Source organism: Magnolia sinica, chromosome 2 (assembly GCF_029962835.1).
Source record: "Magnolia sinica isolate HGM2019 chromosome 2, MsV1, whole genome shotgun sequence".
NCBI classification, from domain to species: domain Eukaryota; kingdom Viridiplantae; phylum Streptophyta; class Magnoliopsida; order Magnoliales; family Magnoliaceae; genus Magnolia; species Magnolia sinica.
Window position 1 is genome coordinate 42542501 of NC_080574.1, and position 18062 is coordinate 42560562.

At 41.8% G+C, this 18062-nt stretch overlaps 1 protein-coding gene across 11 annotated transcripts in view; it reads right to left on the bottom strand.

Annotated features, from left to right (window-relative positions):
- The window catches only part of LOC131237042 (uncharacterized), a 65840-nt gene that overhangs the window by 31337 nt on the left and 16441 nt on the right, over positions 1 to 18062 (bottom strand). For all 11 annotated transcript variants that reach the window (XR_009166990.1, XR_009166987.1, XR_009166989.1 and 8 more), the window contains 2 exons: positions 16712 to 16779; positions 7971 to 8019 (listed from right to left, as the gene is read on the bottom strand). Coding sequence is in view for 7 of the 11 variants with exons in the window: in XM_058234676.1 (XP_058090659.1) it covers positions 7971 to 8019; positions 16712 to 16779 (117 nt within the window). In the remaining 4 variants the exon portion in view is untranslated. The remainder of the gene's footprint in view (positions 1 to 7970; positions 8020 to 16711; positions 16780 to 18062) is intronic.

An 18062-nucleotide genomic window follows, 5' to 3' on the forward strand; every position in this document is an offset into this window, starting at 1 on the left:
ACCAAAAAACTACACCTCATTTACCACAATTTACTGCTGTGACTGCATGCATCATGCTTCTTTTCTTGCATTTCTGAGCCACCAATTGAAGAGGAAAGAAAGTGGTATCTTATCAAATACCCTCATATCAGCTGAGTTTACATTCTTCCTACAATCCAATACAAATTCTAAAGCTGCCATTCTCCTCAAAATGAAAATGACAACCGACACCCAAATGTCAACAACTATGCATATTACAACTCCTTGTGAAAGAGGAATATGTCCCACATATATAACAGAACAGTGATGCAGGACATGGAAAATTAAATATGATATGCAAGATTTCAGGCTTAGATCCTACCAATTCAGAAACAATCACACAAATTCCACGTCCCACATAAAAATCCAAACATTCAATTAAAAAGGGGAATCTATATGGGTCCAAGCCAACACAGGCTAGGACTGGACCAATAAAAATTATAAACCAAACGATGTCAAAGGGAAATAAAATCAACTACTCGTGCATAAAAATCAGTCCCTAATCCAAGGGATTCCCTAATTTCAATTCAAGGAACCCTAAGGTGAAAAAAGGGGCAAATCAATTAGGGATCACGTAATCTAGGGTTAGGATTCATGAAAAACGGCTATGAGAGGATAAAAGAGGATAAAAACCTGAGCCAAAAGATGATCCCGCGTGTGGACAGCAATAATGGCCCAGACGGACGTGCGTGTGATCCCGACCGCACGTGTGTGAGCCCCACTATTCAGAAAAAGGCCACCTTGGCCCTGGTCGGCCAAGGATGGACTCCAAAACCCTCAAATCTCAGCTCGATCCGATATACGGTTTGTGCGTGGTGCTCCGCCGAAGTTTCAGCTCGCCTGCGGGCCGAAATCTGAAAACCTGCTGTAATGAAGAAATCTGATGCAACAAAAAGACAAACTCGAAGTACGGATGGTGGGGGAAGATGGAAAAAAAGATTATAGAAGATAGGGGTGAATTGGGATCGATGTGGCTTCGCACCACGGTAGTTAGCCCTTCAAAAAGGGAGGGCTTCGCACCCACTTTTGAATTCTTCTACAACTCACGAAGAGAGCAGAAAAATAAAGCAGGAATTTTTTATTAACTTCAATGAATCAAAAGAACTACAAGGGGTGCCTATTTATAGGGAAAATCCTATACCCCAAAACTCGTACTATGTTCGCAACCTATTACTTGGCGATAAAGTAAAATAAAATAAAAACCAAATAGAGAAATCTAAAGCGTTCACAATGTTCTAAATAATAACAATAAGAAAAACCTAAAATATGAAATCAATCCGACAAGTGGGCCACAATCATGAGATCCCATGATGAGCTTTTCTTGACTATCGGGCCCACTTTTCTGAACCAAAACTTGTCTTCTAGCTAGGAGGCCCTCCCTGGACGTCGTCATCGAGCCAGATCGATGGTGGGGTCCTCCTTCTGCGTACGTACGTGCGTAGGGGTGGTGGTGTACGGGCGTGCGTGTGCACGATGTCCTCATCAACTCTCTCCGGCTGTGAAGATTTCGCCACTGGCGAAATAAAACTCCTGAACCGCTCTAGAATGTCAGGATCAAGTCTCTGAAGCTCCTCCTTAGTAAGCCACGCGCTGTCCGAAGCTGGGCGTGACTTCCATTTAACTAGGTATTTCTGAAACTCGCCATCCGACGTGGAAATTATCTCGTGGTCCAGGATATCCTCTATTTCCTCTGTGGGTGTGTGAAGGCTAGGTATGGGAGGCAGAGGCTGGGATGAAAGGTCGGGGAGAGGCCATGGATCAAAGGGTAAGGTTGGGACATCAGGATGGGTGGGCGAAGGGCCAGACAAAGTATCAGTGGGTCCCTGAAAAGCAACTAGATCCTCCACATTGAATGTGGAACTAATTCCCATGGAAGGTGGAAGATCTACCTCATACGCATTGAGACCGTTTCGCAATTTTGAAGGGCCCAACGCTACGCGCGCGTGACTTACGAACGGCCCCTGGAGGGTACCGCTCGGGCCTGATACGAACCATCACAGAGTCCCCAATATTGAACTCTTTGAAACGTCTATGTAGATCTGCAGAAAATTTGTAATGTTCATTACTAGTAGTGACCTTTCGGCTGATTCCTTGATGCAATGAATGTATGTGATGCGCAAAAGACTCTGCAGACTCTGATGGCCTATGGGACAATGACATGGGGATAAGATCAATAGGTTTCCTAGGCTTATAACCAGTAACGACTTCAAAAGGACTTAGACCTGTGAACCTATTGACAGAACTATTGTATGCAAACTCGGCTATGGGTAGTATGGCGCCCCATGTCCTGGTATGCTCCCCCACTAAACATCAAAGTAAACTCCCTAGGCACCTATTAACCACCTCAGTCTGGCCATCGGTCTGAGGGTGGTAGGCAGAAGAAAACTGGAGCCTAGTATTCATCATGTGCCATAGTGTCTTCCAAAAGTAACTCATGAATCTCACGTCACGGTCAGACACTGGTTTTTGGTAACCCATGCAATTTAACAACCTCACTAAAGAACAACTTGGCAACATGAGAGGCGTCGGAGGTCTTAGAACAAGGAATGAAGTGGGCCATTTTAGAGAAACGGTCCACGACAACGAATATGGAGTCATACTTTCAAATAGTCTTGGGAAGTCCAAGCATGAAGTCCATACTGATGTCCTACCAAGGGATGAATGGGACTGGCAAAGGTGTATATAATCTTGTATTCTGTTTCCTCTGCTTTACCAGTTGACAAGTACGGCATTGCCCTATAATTTTGGCCACGTCCCGCTTGAGGCTTGGCCAATGAAATCTATCCTCCACTAGGGCAATGGTCTTGTCCCAACCGAAATGACCTACAACCCCCCCTGAATGTAACTCCCAGACAAGAAAATCGCGAAGGGAGGTGCGTGGTATGCACAAGCGGTCACTCCTAAATAAATATCCGTCCAAAATCAAATACTCACTGTTAACTCCTGACAGACTCTCTAATAAAGACATATACACAACCCCAAAATCTAGACACTCAGAATATCCTTCTTTGATGCGCTCAAGGCCCGTAACTTTAACGTTCATGGAGTTGAGTAATGCGACTCGACGACTCAACGCGTCGGCAGGCTTATTCTCTACACCAGCCTTGTGCTTAAGCACAAAAGTGTACTCTTGAAGGAATTGAACCCACTTAGCGTGCCTGGGGCTTAATTTCTTTTGAGAGTTCAAGTATCTTAAGGCCTCGTGATTTGAGAACAAGACGAATTCTTGCGGTAACAGGTAATGTCGCCAATGGCGTAGTGATTGCACTACCGCATAGAATTCCTTGTCATAGGTGGAATATCTTTGCTTCGCCTCATTCAGTTTCTCACTAAAAAAGGCGACAGAGTGCCCTTCCTGGCTAAGTACTCCTCCTATGCCGACTCCTGACGCGTCACATGCGACTTCAAATGCTTTTGAAAAATTTGGAAGTCGCGTGACTGGAGCTTCGGTCATCTTGACCTTTATCTCCTTGAAGGCCTTCGAGGCGGCCTTTGTCCATTGAAACTCTCCCTTTTTATGCAGTCCGTGATGGGAGTCACAATGGAATTGAAGCCTCGAATGAACCGCCTATAAAAAGTGGCTAAGCCATGAAAGTTGCGCACCTCATGAATATTGCGGGGTTCAGGCCAATTAACGATGGCCTGGACCTTCTCGGGATCCGCCGATACGCCCTCAGCTGACACAATAAAACCTAAGAAGATCACACTACTAGACAAGAATGCGCACTTCTTTAGGTTGGCGTACAACTTCTTGGCCCTAAGAATCCCACAAACCTACCTCAAATGGTTGAGGTGTTGCTCCTTAGTCATATTATAAATCAAGATATCATCAAAGTATACGACCAGGAACTTCCCCATGAAGGGTCTCAACACTTGGGTCATCACACGCATGAAAGTGCTTGGGGCATTAGTTAACCCAAAAGGCATAACTAGCCACTCATATAGCCCATCCTTCGTCTTGAAGGCCATCTTCCACTCATCACCAGGGTGTATACGGATTTGGTGATACCCACTTTTGAGGTCGATTTTTGAGAAGATAGTAGCATTAGCCATCATATCTAGCATGTCATCAAGACGCGGTATGAGAAATCGATACTTGATTGTGATTTTGTTGATGGCCCTACTATCAACACACATCCTCCATGTGCCATCCTTCTTAGGTGTAAGAAGGGCGGGCATGGCACACGGACTCATGCTCTCTCGAATGAAACCCTTCTCTAGGATTTCATCAATCTGCCTCTTCAACTCAGCGTGCTCCTTTGGGTTCATTCTGTAATGTGGGAGGTTTGGTAGAGTTGCCCCAGGGATTAAATCAATGGCATGTTGTATATCCCTCATAGGGGGAAGCTCATTCGGTAAATCATCAGGAAAAACATCACAAAACTCATGTACTACCTGAATGGCCTCAGTGGGTAACTCTACGCTAGTCTCTGGTACACTCTCCCTAGCCACAAGGGCGTATATCATCGAGTCCGCCCCTGTCTCTCGCTCAAAGTCTTTGGCATTCAAAATATGGAGCGGTTTGGACTATGACTTCGACTCCTTCACTTCTTTTAGGCCGCTTACACCACTCTGTGTGAACTCTTTTCCAGTGTATTCTTGGGTGACAGAGGATTTAGCTTGACCTTCTTGCCCTCAAACCAGAATGTACACACATTTGAACAACCAAATATGGTAACATCCCTGTCATAGAGCCACGGCGTACCCAGAATGACATAACTCACATCCATAGGAACAACATCACACCAAATTGTGTCTTTATAAGATCCGAACTGAATAGGGACAAGACAGCGGTGCGAGACTGAAATGGATGTTTCATCAACCCAGGAAACTCTATAGGGCTGAGGATGGGCTTCCAGCTTCAAGCCCAAACGACTCACAGTGCTAGTCGATGCCACGTTGGCACAACTACCACTATCCACGATCATCTTAAAGCTCTTTTCCCCACATTTTGCATAAGTGTAGAAGATCGTGTTGCGGCGCCAGTCATCAGTGTTCTTGGCTTGAGCCAGGGCACAACGCACAATTGCGAGGGTCACAGACTCTTGTGCTCCCTCTTCCTCATCACTAGGGGTTCCGACTGGCTCATATTCCTCCTCCTCACTATCACTCTCTGGGGGCACTACTTCTACTTGCCCATCAATAAGGAGTACTTTGGTGCCCTCTCTCGTGCCGCACTGGTGAGCAAAGTGACCAAACCCCTGACACCTAAAACACCTAGTGGCCTCACTTCCACGTGAACTAGACCCGACAATCTCTTTACCCTTATCATCCTTAGGTCTGGGCTAAACATTAGGGGAAGGTTTGTTTTGGAATCTCGTGTTAGGTCCAGTCCCAGAGGGGTTGGCCTTAGTACTGGATTCGCGAAAGTCAAACCGCCTTCCCACAGATGCTTTAAGGTATTGCTCGACATTTAACACTACTTGGTACAACTGTTCGATAGTGTATGTCTTTGGCGAGCAATTCTCTCCTAATACCAGGACGGAGGCCCGTTTTAAAACAAGCAAGGGTGAGTACGGGGTCCTCATCAACCTCACAGCGGGTCGAGTACTCTTCGAATTTCTCAATATAATCAGCAATACTCATGGAACCCTGTCGAAGAGACTGCCACACCTCAATCAACCGCATGCGATAAGAGAAAGGGAGGTACTTCTCTTTCAGCGATTCTTTCATTTCTCCCCAATGGACTATTGGGAGTTCCCTCGCTCTTTCTTTTTTTCGCTCAACCGTTGCCCAAAACCTCTTTGCTTGACCCACAAGCTTCATCTTGGCGAATCGGACTTGTCGAGCATCCGACATATCATACCACTCAAAATAGTGGTCTATATCCGCCAACCAATCTAAAAAAGCTTTAGGGTCTAAGTGGCCATCAAAAGTAGGGGCATCTAGCCTAACTCCCTTGAGGAGTTGTGCATCTGGGTCATATTGATCATGATGTCCCTCACGGGGTGGATGCACAAGTACGCGCCCATGACCAGCTCCTTGGCCGCCTCCATTCTTTGGTCTAATCTCCTGACCAACTGCCTAAGATTGGGCATCCACCCCAGTGGTGGGGTTTGCCCTGAAGGATGCCTCTATTTCTTCGAGGCGTTTATCTATGTGTTGTTCCAAATGCTTATTTAAGGACTCAACTTGCTAGGCTAACTTGGCCACTATTTCTTGTAGTTGATGTTTAGTATGGGGTGCAAACTGAAACCACGACCCGTACGTGTGGGCATACACTGACTTGCTCAACCTAAGGATCTGCTATGACAACTATATGCATCTAAAAACTAAATGACCCTATGAGACTCTATATGAAGGAGACTACACACTGTTACTAAAATTCAGCTATATATGATGGATTGAATGCATAAAGGGCTTAAACAAACTAAACCCTAAATATGTGGTGAATTCCCCTACAAGAACCCTAGGCTTTGATACCAAATTTGATGCAGGACATGGAAAATTAAATATGATATGCAAGATTTCAGGCTTAGATCCTACCAATTCAGAAACAATCACACAAATTCCACGTCCCACATGAAAATCCAAGCATTCAATTAAAAAAGGGAATCTATGCGGGTCCAAGCCAACATAGGCTAGGACTGGACCAATAAAAATTATAAACTAAACGGTGTCAAAGGGAAATAAAATCAACTACTCATGCATAAAAATCAGTCCTTAATCCAAGGGATTCCCTAATTTCAATTTAAGGAACCCTAAGGTGAAAAAATGGGCAAATCAATTAGGGATCATGTAATCTAGGGTTAGGATTTATGAAAAAACGGCTATGAGAGGATAAAAGAGGATAAAAACCTGAGCCAAAAGATGATCCCGCGTGTGGACAACAACAATGGCCCAGACGGACGTGCGTGTGATCCCGACCGCACATGTGTGGGCCCCACTATTCAGAAAAAGGCCACCTTGGCCCTGGTCGGCCAGGGATGGACTCCAAAACCCCCAAATCTCAGCTCGATTTGATGTACGGTTTGTGCGTGGTGCTCCGCCAAAGTTTCAGCTCGCCTGCGCGCCGAAATCTGAAAACCTGCTGTAATGAAGAAATCTGATGCAACAAAAAGACAAATTCGAAGTACGAATGGTGGGGGAAGATGGAAAAAAAGATTATGGAAGATAGGGGTGAATTGGGATCGATGTGGCTTCGCACCACGATAGTTAGCCCTTCGAAAAGGGAGGGCTTCGCACCCACTTTTGAATTCTTCTACAACTCACGAAGAGAGCAGAAAAATAAAGCAGGAATTTTTTATTAACTCCAATGAATCAAAAGAACTACAAGGGGTGTCTATTTATAGAGAAAATCCTATACCCCAAAACTCGCACCATGTGCGCAACCTATTACTTGGCGATGAAGTAAACTAAAATAAAAACCAAACAGAGAAATCTAAAGCGTTCACAATGTTCTAAATAATAACAATAAGCAAAACCTAAAATATGAAATCAATCCGACGAGTGGGCCACAATCATGAGATCCCATGATGGGCTTTTCTTGACTATCAGGCCCACTTTTCTGAACCAAAACTTGTCTTTTAGCTAGGAGGCCCTCCCTGGACGTCGTCATCGAGCCAGATCGATGGTGGGGTCCTTCTGCGTACGTACGTGCGTAGGGGTGGTGGTGTGCGGGCGTGCGTGTGCACAATGTCCTCATCAAACAGGTGATCAAATCAGGCAATTGGCAAGAGGAAAATTAATGCATCCACCTAGTGATTGCTTTGTAAATAAAAGATTAGCAAGACTAGGAATCGGTCAATTGAAAACTATCCTATTATTCGAGAATGAAGAAGTATCTTTAGACTTTAAGAGATAAAACTAAAAGGAACATTTGGTAGCATAAATACAAAAAAGATTCACTTGCCTTCCAAAAGCCCCAACCCGAAAGGTGAAGGATTTGAAGAAATACAATAGAAATGGCAGGTGAACACAAGTGGTAATCATCTAAAAGAAAAGAAACATACCAGTTCCCAAGCTTCAATTTTTCTTTGTGAATTCTCACATAAGACCATGCTGTTCACAAGCAATTCAAGAAGAAACAGATTACAACATCACAAAAGAATCATATATCTATCACTAGTGTACCTTCAAACTTGCTTCCAAAGAGAACCCAACTAACCTTAATCACTATTTCAACAGATATATTCCTTGAAAGACCTCGATGAGGCATTATTGCACCAAACAAATATCATTTGCATCTTCATGATAAACTAATAATATAAGACCAAGAGTATCACTTAAAATATCATTCCTTGTTCTAACAGTATTTGGGTCACATAGCATTCCAATAGCTATCTAATATGTCAAAATCTAACTAAGATACCCAGATACCAATACATTTATGTGGTACTCCTAGTCCTAGGATACATCTAGATATGTTTTAACCGCATCCAGTAGCGTTAGATTCATCAATTTCACAACATTAGTAACTTGTATTCTTTTTACACACACGTGTGAGTACACTCCAGTGATCATCTACATTCATGGCTTCTTTTGCATAGTTAAGTTGTGATTGAGTGTTTATGACACAAAGCCCCACCTAAACTTGAAATTAAAACGTGGATGGTGCGCCTCAAAAGCTATTGGGATGTAAATCCATCCAACTTTCTTGTAACTGGCTGACCACATATTACCCTAGTTGAGCCTTGTTGTGTCTGATGTGAGCAGCAAATTGGAAGCTGTCAACGAACTAATTAGAACACCACTGTAGCATGAAACAGTCTTCAAAGAGACAAGTGATGAATCAAAATTGGCATACTCTGCCAATGAGAAATCTAGAATCACAATGGTGGAGGTGACAGGTTAGTAAACAGAAGTCAAGCCAGACATTCAATGACTGGTACTAATAATGATCTGGATTGCACGATTTGGAACATAAAAAGTAGGGGGTTTGGCAATTTAGGCAACATTGACTCATACACTGTTGGCTCACAGTTCAGACCACATCTCTAGAGAGTGTGGAGGTAGGGCAGTTCCTGCAGATGAGTCCAATATGCATTGTGTATAAATGGACAGAGTGATAGCTGATGGGGGAGGTCTCTAGATGGTCCCAGCTTTACGGATCGTGATGGAGGCATGGGGTTTCTCATGGCATTGCATTCATTCATTGGAACCATAGAAGATTGATGTAAGACCATGACCAGAGAGTTTGTTATGTATGCTCACGTGAAGATTAGAAAGGAACCCTGCCTAAACCACACAAAAGGATGATTTGGGGCTGGAGGGTTGGCATTTCCCATTTGTGTGCCAGAAACGTGGGACAAAAAACCTTGGTTGGGCCTCTGGTGGGCCAAAGCATGAGAATGAATGCAAACGCGGGTGCAGAAGAAACACTGTCTTCAGTGATCCCTCATGTACAGAATGAAGTTGAGGCAAAGGACACGTGTCAAGGGGGGAAGTGTTGGATTTTTAAAGAAAATGCAGCAGAATTTAACATAGATTTCAAAACCCTTTGTTTATCTCACCCTAGGATCTCCCATTGTAGATAACATTATATCTCCACATGTCTAGAACCATCAAGAACCGCTTAGAACATACCGTGCACGATGAAAATAGTGAAGCGGTTTTCCCTTTTTCTTTTTTAAAGGTAACGCAACTTTTATTAAAAATCACAGGCTGAGAAACATTCAACCAATGAGACAACTACAAACTAAGCAAAGGAAAAAGGATACAAACATCCTCAAGATTGGTCACGCGGGCCCAATCCCCAATATCCCTCTTAACCCTTCTAACAACATCCAATACGGTTCTGAAAACACCAGTTGTTCCTCTCCACTGAAATCACCCACAATAATGACATAAAAACCAACCTCCACACCATCCTTAACGACCCCACCCCCATGCGAAGCCCAAAGGAGGCCTGCAATTGACCTCAGCAAAACCCACAGAGTCGAAATCACCTTGAGGACATTGGCCCAAACTTCAGCTGCAAACTCGCAATGGATGAAAAGATGATTCACTGATTCTGCATCTTTCAAGCAAAACGAACACACATTGAGGAGCACCATTGATTTCATTGTCGATCCTCTAAACTAGGAGGTCTCTCCCCATCTATCTCAAGTGAAGGAGATCAGAGAGCTGCTAATAGAACCTCTGGTCGAGGCTGAGGTAGATGCATGCACTCCACATGCACGCCTATGAAAGTAGAGAAGAAGAGATAATGAAGAGAAAAGGGAGAAGGAACTCTCTCACTACCCCCTCTAAGTAATGTACATCGGGGTGGGGGCATCCAGGGCTCTCTCATAGGCAAGGATATTCCCTTGATCAAACAATGGAACATCATATCATCATCAAGTGCGATCAAAGCAATTTCAATGGTTAAAACAAAACTTTAGTGGTTGAAAAAGTTCGTAAAACCATTTAAAAGCTTTAAAGTGTTGAGGCCCGTGGTTAAACCACTTAATGAGTCCCTAATCTAGTACATCTAGCCATTAAATATGTCCCCAAGTAAAACCCAATGGATTCCTTATTGGATCGTGCAAGAATCAGCAAACCCTAATGACATACCTAGTTGCAAGTGTTCGAATTATCTCCGATATTATCTTTATCTTCATCTCAGAAAAACCAATAACACTGGTAGCGATATCGATAATGCTAGTAGTATCAGAAATTCCAGGAATTAGCAATGTATCGCTAAGTATCGCCAACATATCAATATCGCTAATATAATCGTCAATATTTTCAACTATGTAAATTCTAGGTGTTGCTTGCATTGCCAATGCATCAATGTTGCTAATGTATCGCCAATATTTTCAACTATATAAATTCTAGATAATGCATGTATCATAAGTGTATCAACAATATTTCAATAATATCATCAACATATTGATATCATCAAAATTTTGTTTATTAGAAAAAATTTTATTCCATATTTTTTTCATGAGTACATGGTTGTATGTAGTGTTCAATTTCTCATTGATAATATTGATAATATCTCGATATTATCGATATCACAACATGCATGATATTGAGACCACAATCTTTCGTTTCATTTCCAACTGTTGATTATTTCTTGGCGAAATATCATGTGTTGTTGATATTTTGCAATATTGATGGACATTTGGATGAAAGGTTGGATGGTTAAAATAGGCCGAATGGGATGGTTGGACTGATTCTTACAACAACACATGCTTTTAAGGCCCCATTGAATGGAAACTTGTTATGTATGCATTCTTTTTGCAATTTTTTTTTTTTCTAAATATGCAGATATGTACATTTTAACTTCTCTTGAAGTTTCACTGAAAATTCCACCGTTTTTCCCATGTTTCCCCACATTTCTGGTTATCAGCGATATTAGCGGTGATATCGATATTGTTCCCATATCCCTGGCCAGCAAAACTTGTACCAGCAAAACTTGTAGCAATACCGATACTTCGAACACTTGCACCCACTTTAAATGGCCCCTACATTGACCTTTGTAAAGAGCGTTAAAGTCGCCCAATCAAGATTGCAGCTATTACACGTCCTCAGGTTGAAGGATTGATCATCTTTCATACAATATCAAGTCAAATCTAGTATTAGGATAATGAGGCCCTAGACTAGTGACTTGAACTTGATCCAACAATGCAAATGCCCAAACGTCCACAGCAGGATAATGTGTCCATGGCACACTCACATTCCCATGTGGGGTAAGGGCGAAGGCACATTGACACCAGGTCAACTCTCGATGGTGGAGACCAACCATCCTGACTCAAGTCAATCCCTTCAGGTAGGATGATCGTATATCTCATCATAGGATGTCCACAAGTATGCCCCAAGTACATGTGATAGTCATGGTTCAACAAAGATCCATTTATTACAATTCTCCTCGCTCATTGACCGTCATGTCCAATATCTAATCCCCAAGGACCAACCGAGGAATCACTCCTCACACAACCCACATCTATGTGTGTTTAAGGTGACACAACTCATTAGCTAAGGCATATCAGACTATCTACAAGGGTCACATGGTCATCATAATCTACGGCTGAGATTGCCCCTATGGCATCCCCATGGCCAGTGGATTTAGGGCTCACAATGGTTTTCCAGGGCACAACTCTAACAAGAGGCCTCACTGCATGTCATTTCAATCGTCAAGCAATGCAAATCACATGAAGTGGGCCCACAGTAGTTCAAATTTGAAAAGAATGGGGCTAATCTAGGGCTAAGGTTTTAGCATTCGGAGCCATGTACATGTCAAAAGAACCAAACAGGATCTCTTGATCAACACCGTCAATTATGATTCGTAGGGTGGAGATGGAAGATGAGGACAACAACTCAACAAGGGTAGTTGAAAAGTCAGTAAATGGCAGCAACACAAATATTGAAAATACCATGGGTACAAAGGGAAGCTTGATTGGGGGGTAATTTTGCTATTTCAAGCAAAGGCAGGGGCTCATATACAGATGGCTATAGCCCTCACGGCAAGCTGCAAGGAAGGGTCCCAATCAACAACTGGCTCGTCCAACAAAGATACAACCCCTGTTTCTCCAGCGTAGCTTCCCAATACTTCTGTAGGGTCTAAGGAAACTGACTATATTTCCTTGACCAGTCATTAGCAAGTCAAACTAAGTTTTGAAGAGGCAATAGCTCTTGATGATGGCATAACCTTGACACAATTGCAGGGTAGATCCCCGGTGATGGTCGAAGATAATTTTCTCTTGATGGAGAATAATCCCCTCAGTTTGGACAGCCCAATTCAAAGATCCAGTGACAACGATGATTTGCATCCCAGTGACGCATAATGTCAATTACAAGGGCCGATCATGGGCCATAATGCCATGTTGAATTAGGAAGAATCAATGGAGGCGGAAGATAGCAAGCGTCGAGGCAACAAAGATAGCGAGAAAGCTCAAGCAAAGGTGAATAAGAAGGAGAAAGTCTGTAATAATATATATATATATATATATATAAAAGCACTTCGTCAGTTAATTATGATATAGAAAAGGATCAAGTCATACTTTTGGAGGATTCAGCTGGGAATGGGACTGAACACTGGGGGAAGGGAATCAATAAGGTTTTGGCATGAAGATCTCATCATGGAATGTTCACAGGATGGGATGCCTAGATAAAGGGCACAAATCAAAACTATATGTGCTGCACAGAAGGCGCAGATGGTTGCATTTCAGGAAACTAAGTTACAACAATCCAATGGCTCTATATTCATATAGTATAGGGCAGTAACAAGGCAGAATGGGAATACTAGATTCTGTTGGAGCATCGGGACTTGAGAGGTGTTGCTGCGGGTGGAGAACAAAATAATTTCAGAAACAGGATGTTGAAATCAGTAGGTATTCAGTATTGATTCTTTTGCAAAATTGGGTTGATGGTTTTAGTTGTGAGTTGTTAATGATCTACAGTCCATGCTCCCGTAGTCAGCAAGAAGATTTTTTGGATGATCTAAACAGAGTCAAGCATAAATGGAATCTTCTGTGGTGTATTTGAGGGGATCTCAATGTAGTTAGATTCTCTTTTGAAAGAAGCAGGGATGCAGATTTCAAGCCACAGGCGCTAATTCTCATATTGGGTGGATCATCATGACCTAATTGATCATCCATTGGGTGGCAATCAACTGACTTGGTCAAATAGCCAAGTAGACTCAAGCCCAACCATGTCTAAATTGCATGTAATTTTTATATCAGCTTACCAAGAGTAGTAGTTTTCGAATGCTTCATAATTTGTTGCATTCCCCAAATTGTATCTTACCATTGCCTGATAATTTTGGAAAAAGTTGGGGAGTCACGGGGTCCAATACCCTTTCACTTTGAACTGATGTGGTTAGACGAGGAAAGTTTTGTCGATAAGAAAAAAGATTAGTTGGGCTCAAACACTGTGAAGGATAGGGGTCCTTGGACTTATGGCAAGCTGAAACGACTAAACTCTAAAAGGCTTCATTTAGGAGAGGAAACAAAGCCATTTTGGACATTTGGACAGTGCTAAATCGTAATCATGTAAGAAATTCGTCTCATACATCTCAAAGATAAACCTATGGAGATGTGTGGAGGAGAAGCTCAAAAGGGATTCCTAAGGTTGGAAGTTAGTATCAGAGGAAATCATATAGCACCAGCATTCGAGGGTGGTATAGTTGAAAGACGGCAATAAAAACACAGACTTCTTCCATTGAACAACCAATGCCAAAAGAAGACAGAATAGAATCCACATGTTGGAAGTGGATGGGAGAATGATGGAAGATGGAATTCAGTGGTGGAATTTTACACTGGTAATATGTTTGCAGAAGATGGTTGGCCTCAAGCTAATTTGGACAATCTTTAGCTCAACTGTCTCAATGAGGCAAAAACAGATTGGTTGGAAAGAACTATCAATGAAGAAGAGGTTATGAAAGCTAGTGAGATCTTACCAGTAATACGGCTCCCGACCCGGTTGGTTATTATCCTATAGCTTTCTTCTAGATCTTTTGGGAAGAGGTGAAAGATGATGTAATGGAGTTTATTTTAGAGGTCCATGCTAGAGGCAAGCTTGCCAAAGAGTTCAATGCATCTTTTATCATCCTCACTCTGAAAAAAAGGTGTGGAATGCTTAAAAGATTTTACACCCATCAACTAGATTGGAAGTCCCTACAAATTTTAAGCTAAGGTGGGGGGGTCGTCTCCAAAGCACTAGGGGCATTTTTGTTTGGGAGGAAAATTCTCACTCACGAATGGATCAACTCCACATACAAAGAGGGTAGGGTAGGGGTTGTCTATAAGCTGGACATGGAAAAGGCATATGCTTGTGTCAATTGAGACATCCTCACATACATGCTTAGGAGGATGGATTTTAGGATGAAGTGGAGACGTTGGTAATAGAATGTGTTAAGTTAGTCCACTTCTCTTTCATGGTTAATGAAATTCCCCAAGGCTTCTCCATGGGACCAAGAGGCATCAGGCAAGGGGTACCCTTATCACCCTATCTTTTTTGTGGTCAATATAAAGGCTTTAAAAGCATAATGGTTGTGAAAGCATTTGAAACGGGCCTAATTTCAGGCTTCGGGGTGAGTAGAGGGTCCCCAAGTTGCTCATCTCCAATACGTAGATGACACATCTATCTTGTGTGTACACCTGTCTATTGCAATGCATGTTTAGATGGAAGGTACATTACGGATAGTGAAGACTTACATTATCCCATCAAAGAGATTCAAAGCCAAGAACAATTGGAGCCACCACAATTGTTGGGAGTCTTGGGACCACATCTAATGCAAGGGCATTTTCACACCGGGCTCGAGTGGGGTGGCCTGTGGGATGCGGGAGCACACTCAGGTGGGCGGCCCGTGTGAGGCGAGTGGCTCGTGTGAGGCAGAACCCATGTGATTTGGGGCCCACGAGGAGGTTTCAGCCGAGGACCTAACCCATGGATATGGGGCATGGGCTATGAGATAAATGGATTAATTCACCATGCTCTATCAGTTCGAGCTTTTAGAGCAAGTGGTTAGTTGTCCTCCATCAACATCAATGGTTCAAAGTAGCTTGGCATATATAACAATGTCCTCAAATCATTGGCACTGGGAAATTATAGAATCTTGCAAAAATTATGGCATAATCTAGAAATTTGGGGAAAAAGATAATGGACTTGGCGGAAATCCCCTACAGCTGATTTTATATATATATATATATATATATATATATATATATATATATAGGATTTTGACGGGTGCTTGCTTGACAAAACAGGCCTAGCATTTTTATTTTATTTTTACGAAATTGATGGTTTGTTGCTCCTGGATTTCTTCAGCCTGCTTGGTGTCCAAGACATCTTTTGGGGAACTTGCCGCCTCTTGCAAGGTGTTAAGTTAGCTGCCGACTATAACTTCCATTCCTTGATAATTGAAGGTGACTTGCCAATGTAATTAAGTGGGCATCTACAAGGGAATTTCCTTGGCAGTTTGCTAACCTCTGGAAGGAGGCTGGAGACATTGTTTCCACACTTTTAGGGACTTGTGCTCATGTTCATGGATACACTAATAAGTGGATAGCTGGGCAAAGGAAGAGGTTAAAAGAGCCTCACTGTGGTGTTCAAGTTATCCTGGTGGGGGCTGATTTTCTTAGCTGTATTTTTTGTCATCAGGCTTTGTTCTCGCTCATTTTTTCGCCTGTTGGTATATCCTTCCTTGTTCTTTTTTTTTTTTTTGAAAGATGAAGAGATTTCATTAAAAAAAGAGAGGAGGCTGCTGAGAAAGCAAGCCTCCAAATTACACGCCCAAAAAAAAAGAAGTCAAGGCCCGAAAGATCCTTAACATGGAGAGCCCATTCTATGATGAGCTGCTTAGCCGAAGACGCCACAGATCCTACTGAATTGGAGAGATTTCTAAAGCATCTGTTGTTTCTTTCCCCCCAAACAGACCACCACACTGCCAGGATCACCATTCTCCAGATAGTAGTTTTCGTCTTACCCAAATGAGTTCCGTGCCACGCTAGCAAGAATAGATCTGTCGTTGCCGGGAAGCACCAACTTATATTAAAACTGTTCATGAACTCAGCCCAAATGGAGTGAACAAACTGAATAAAATTTTCGTCCATTCATTTTTTTTAAAATGACTAAATTTCTTGCATTCGCAAAGCATCAGAAGATCAACCGTACCAAATCTAGGCAACTTTTGCAAGTCAAAAGTAAGCATAATAGAAGACTGGAGGAACTCATCCGTCAAACAAAGAATAAGTAACTGAGATATTCTGGCAATTTTTTTTTTCAGGATTATTAAAAAAAAAAAAGAAGAAGGAAAAAATCAACTAACCATATTCCATGATGCACATCCCGGTGATTCTGATGACCCGAAACTCCGTAGTTATCAAAAGTAATTAACTAGAGATCACCAAATGAAATGATGGAATATGAGATGCTGGAAATGGATTCATTATATACGCAGAAAGTAAAAGAGCAGAATTTACTTCAAATAAATGTTACAAGGTGCTTAATGCCTCTAATGATCGTAAAAATCTAGATCTCATGTCCATCAAATAGTAATTCATTGTCCCCACTGACAGCCTACAAGAAACCTAACATGGACTTCCATCGATATATCTATAGCTGTATAGCATCATCATCATCATCGTCCTCAAACATATTGATTTCATGGATGCAACACATTAAGGAGAAGCATATTAGACCAAATCTAAGTAATATATAGTTTGATGTATTACAATATGAATACCTTTATACTGATGACTAGTTCTGATGCTTCATCCACAGACCCAAAATCAAATTTAGTTTGCTCTCTCACTTTAACAACTCATTCTTAATGGCATGATCCTTAGCTGTACACATCAATGTTAACTTGGGAGTTGCATACCCATGTTATGTATATGGTTAACACATGGGAACTATTGACCAGTGTTCCTGGTATGGCCAATATGATCGATAATATCAACTGATATTGTCTGTAAACTAGGTCAGTGATACAGATACTGAGGGTAAAATAAAATTTGCTAGATATTGTTGATGGTTGGGATAACGCTTAGATGATGATGATCATTCAATAAATTGACAATATCACTGATATAATCGCATGTATCCACGATATCGCAAGATATCAGCAACATCCCATGGAAAAAATACACCGCATCATTGATATCATGCGATATTATCAACAATACTAGCATTAATACCTGCAAATTTTCTGGAAAAAAAAAAAACAAAAAACAAAAAACAAAAAAAAACAAAAACAAACAAAATTTTCAATTTCTTTTGGGGGATCTTTCCTAGGGGTGGACTGGTGAAAAAGTATTCATGTAGGATGTAACCAACCCCAATTAATTGGTATAAGGCTTAGTAGATGATAATATGATGATGATGATCATTTCAAAAGGTGTTCTAAGTTAGTGCAAAATATGTGCAGAATGATTGCATTATTTCTTAAAAATTAGTGCATTAGCATCATATGTATTAATTAAATATTTTTTTCCAGCAGTACATAATTTGAGCCCTTATAAATGGAAAGCCATTATTTGTGGTTGTTTATAATATTGTAAGTTCTAAATATGTAATCATGTGTTTTTAACTTCTCCTAAAGTTACGATGAAATTTTCCACCATTTTCCTAATGTTTCCCTAAAAAAGCGACAAATTCATTGGCATCTACAACATTAT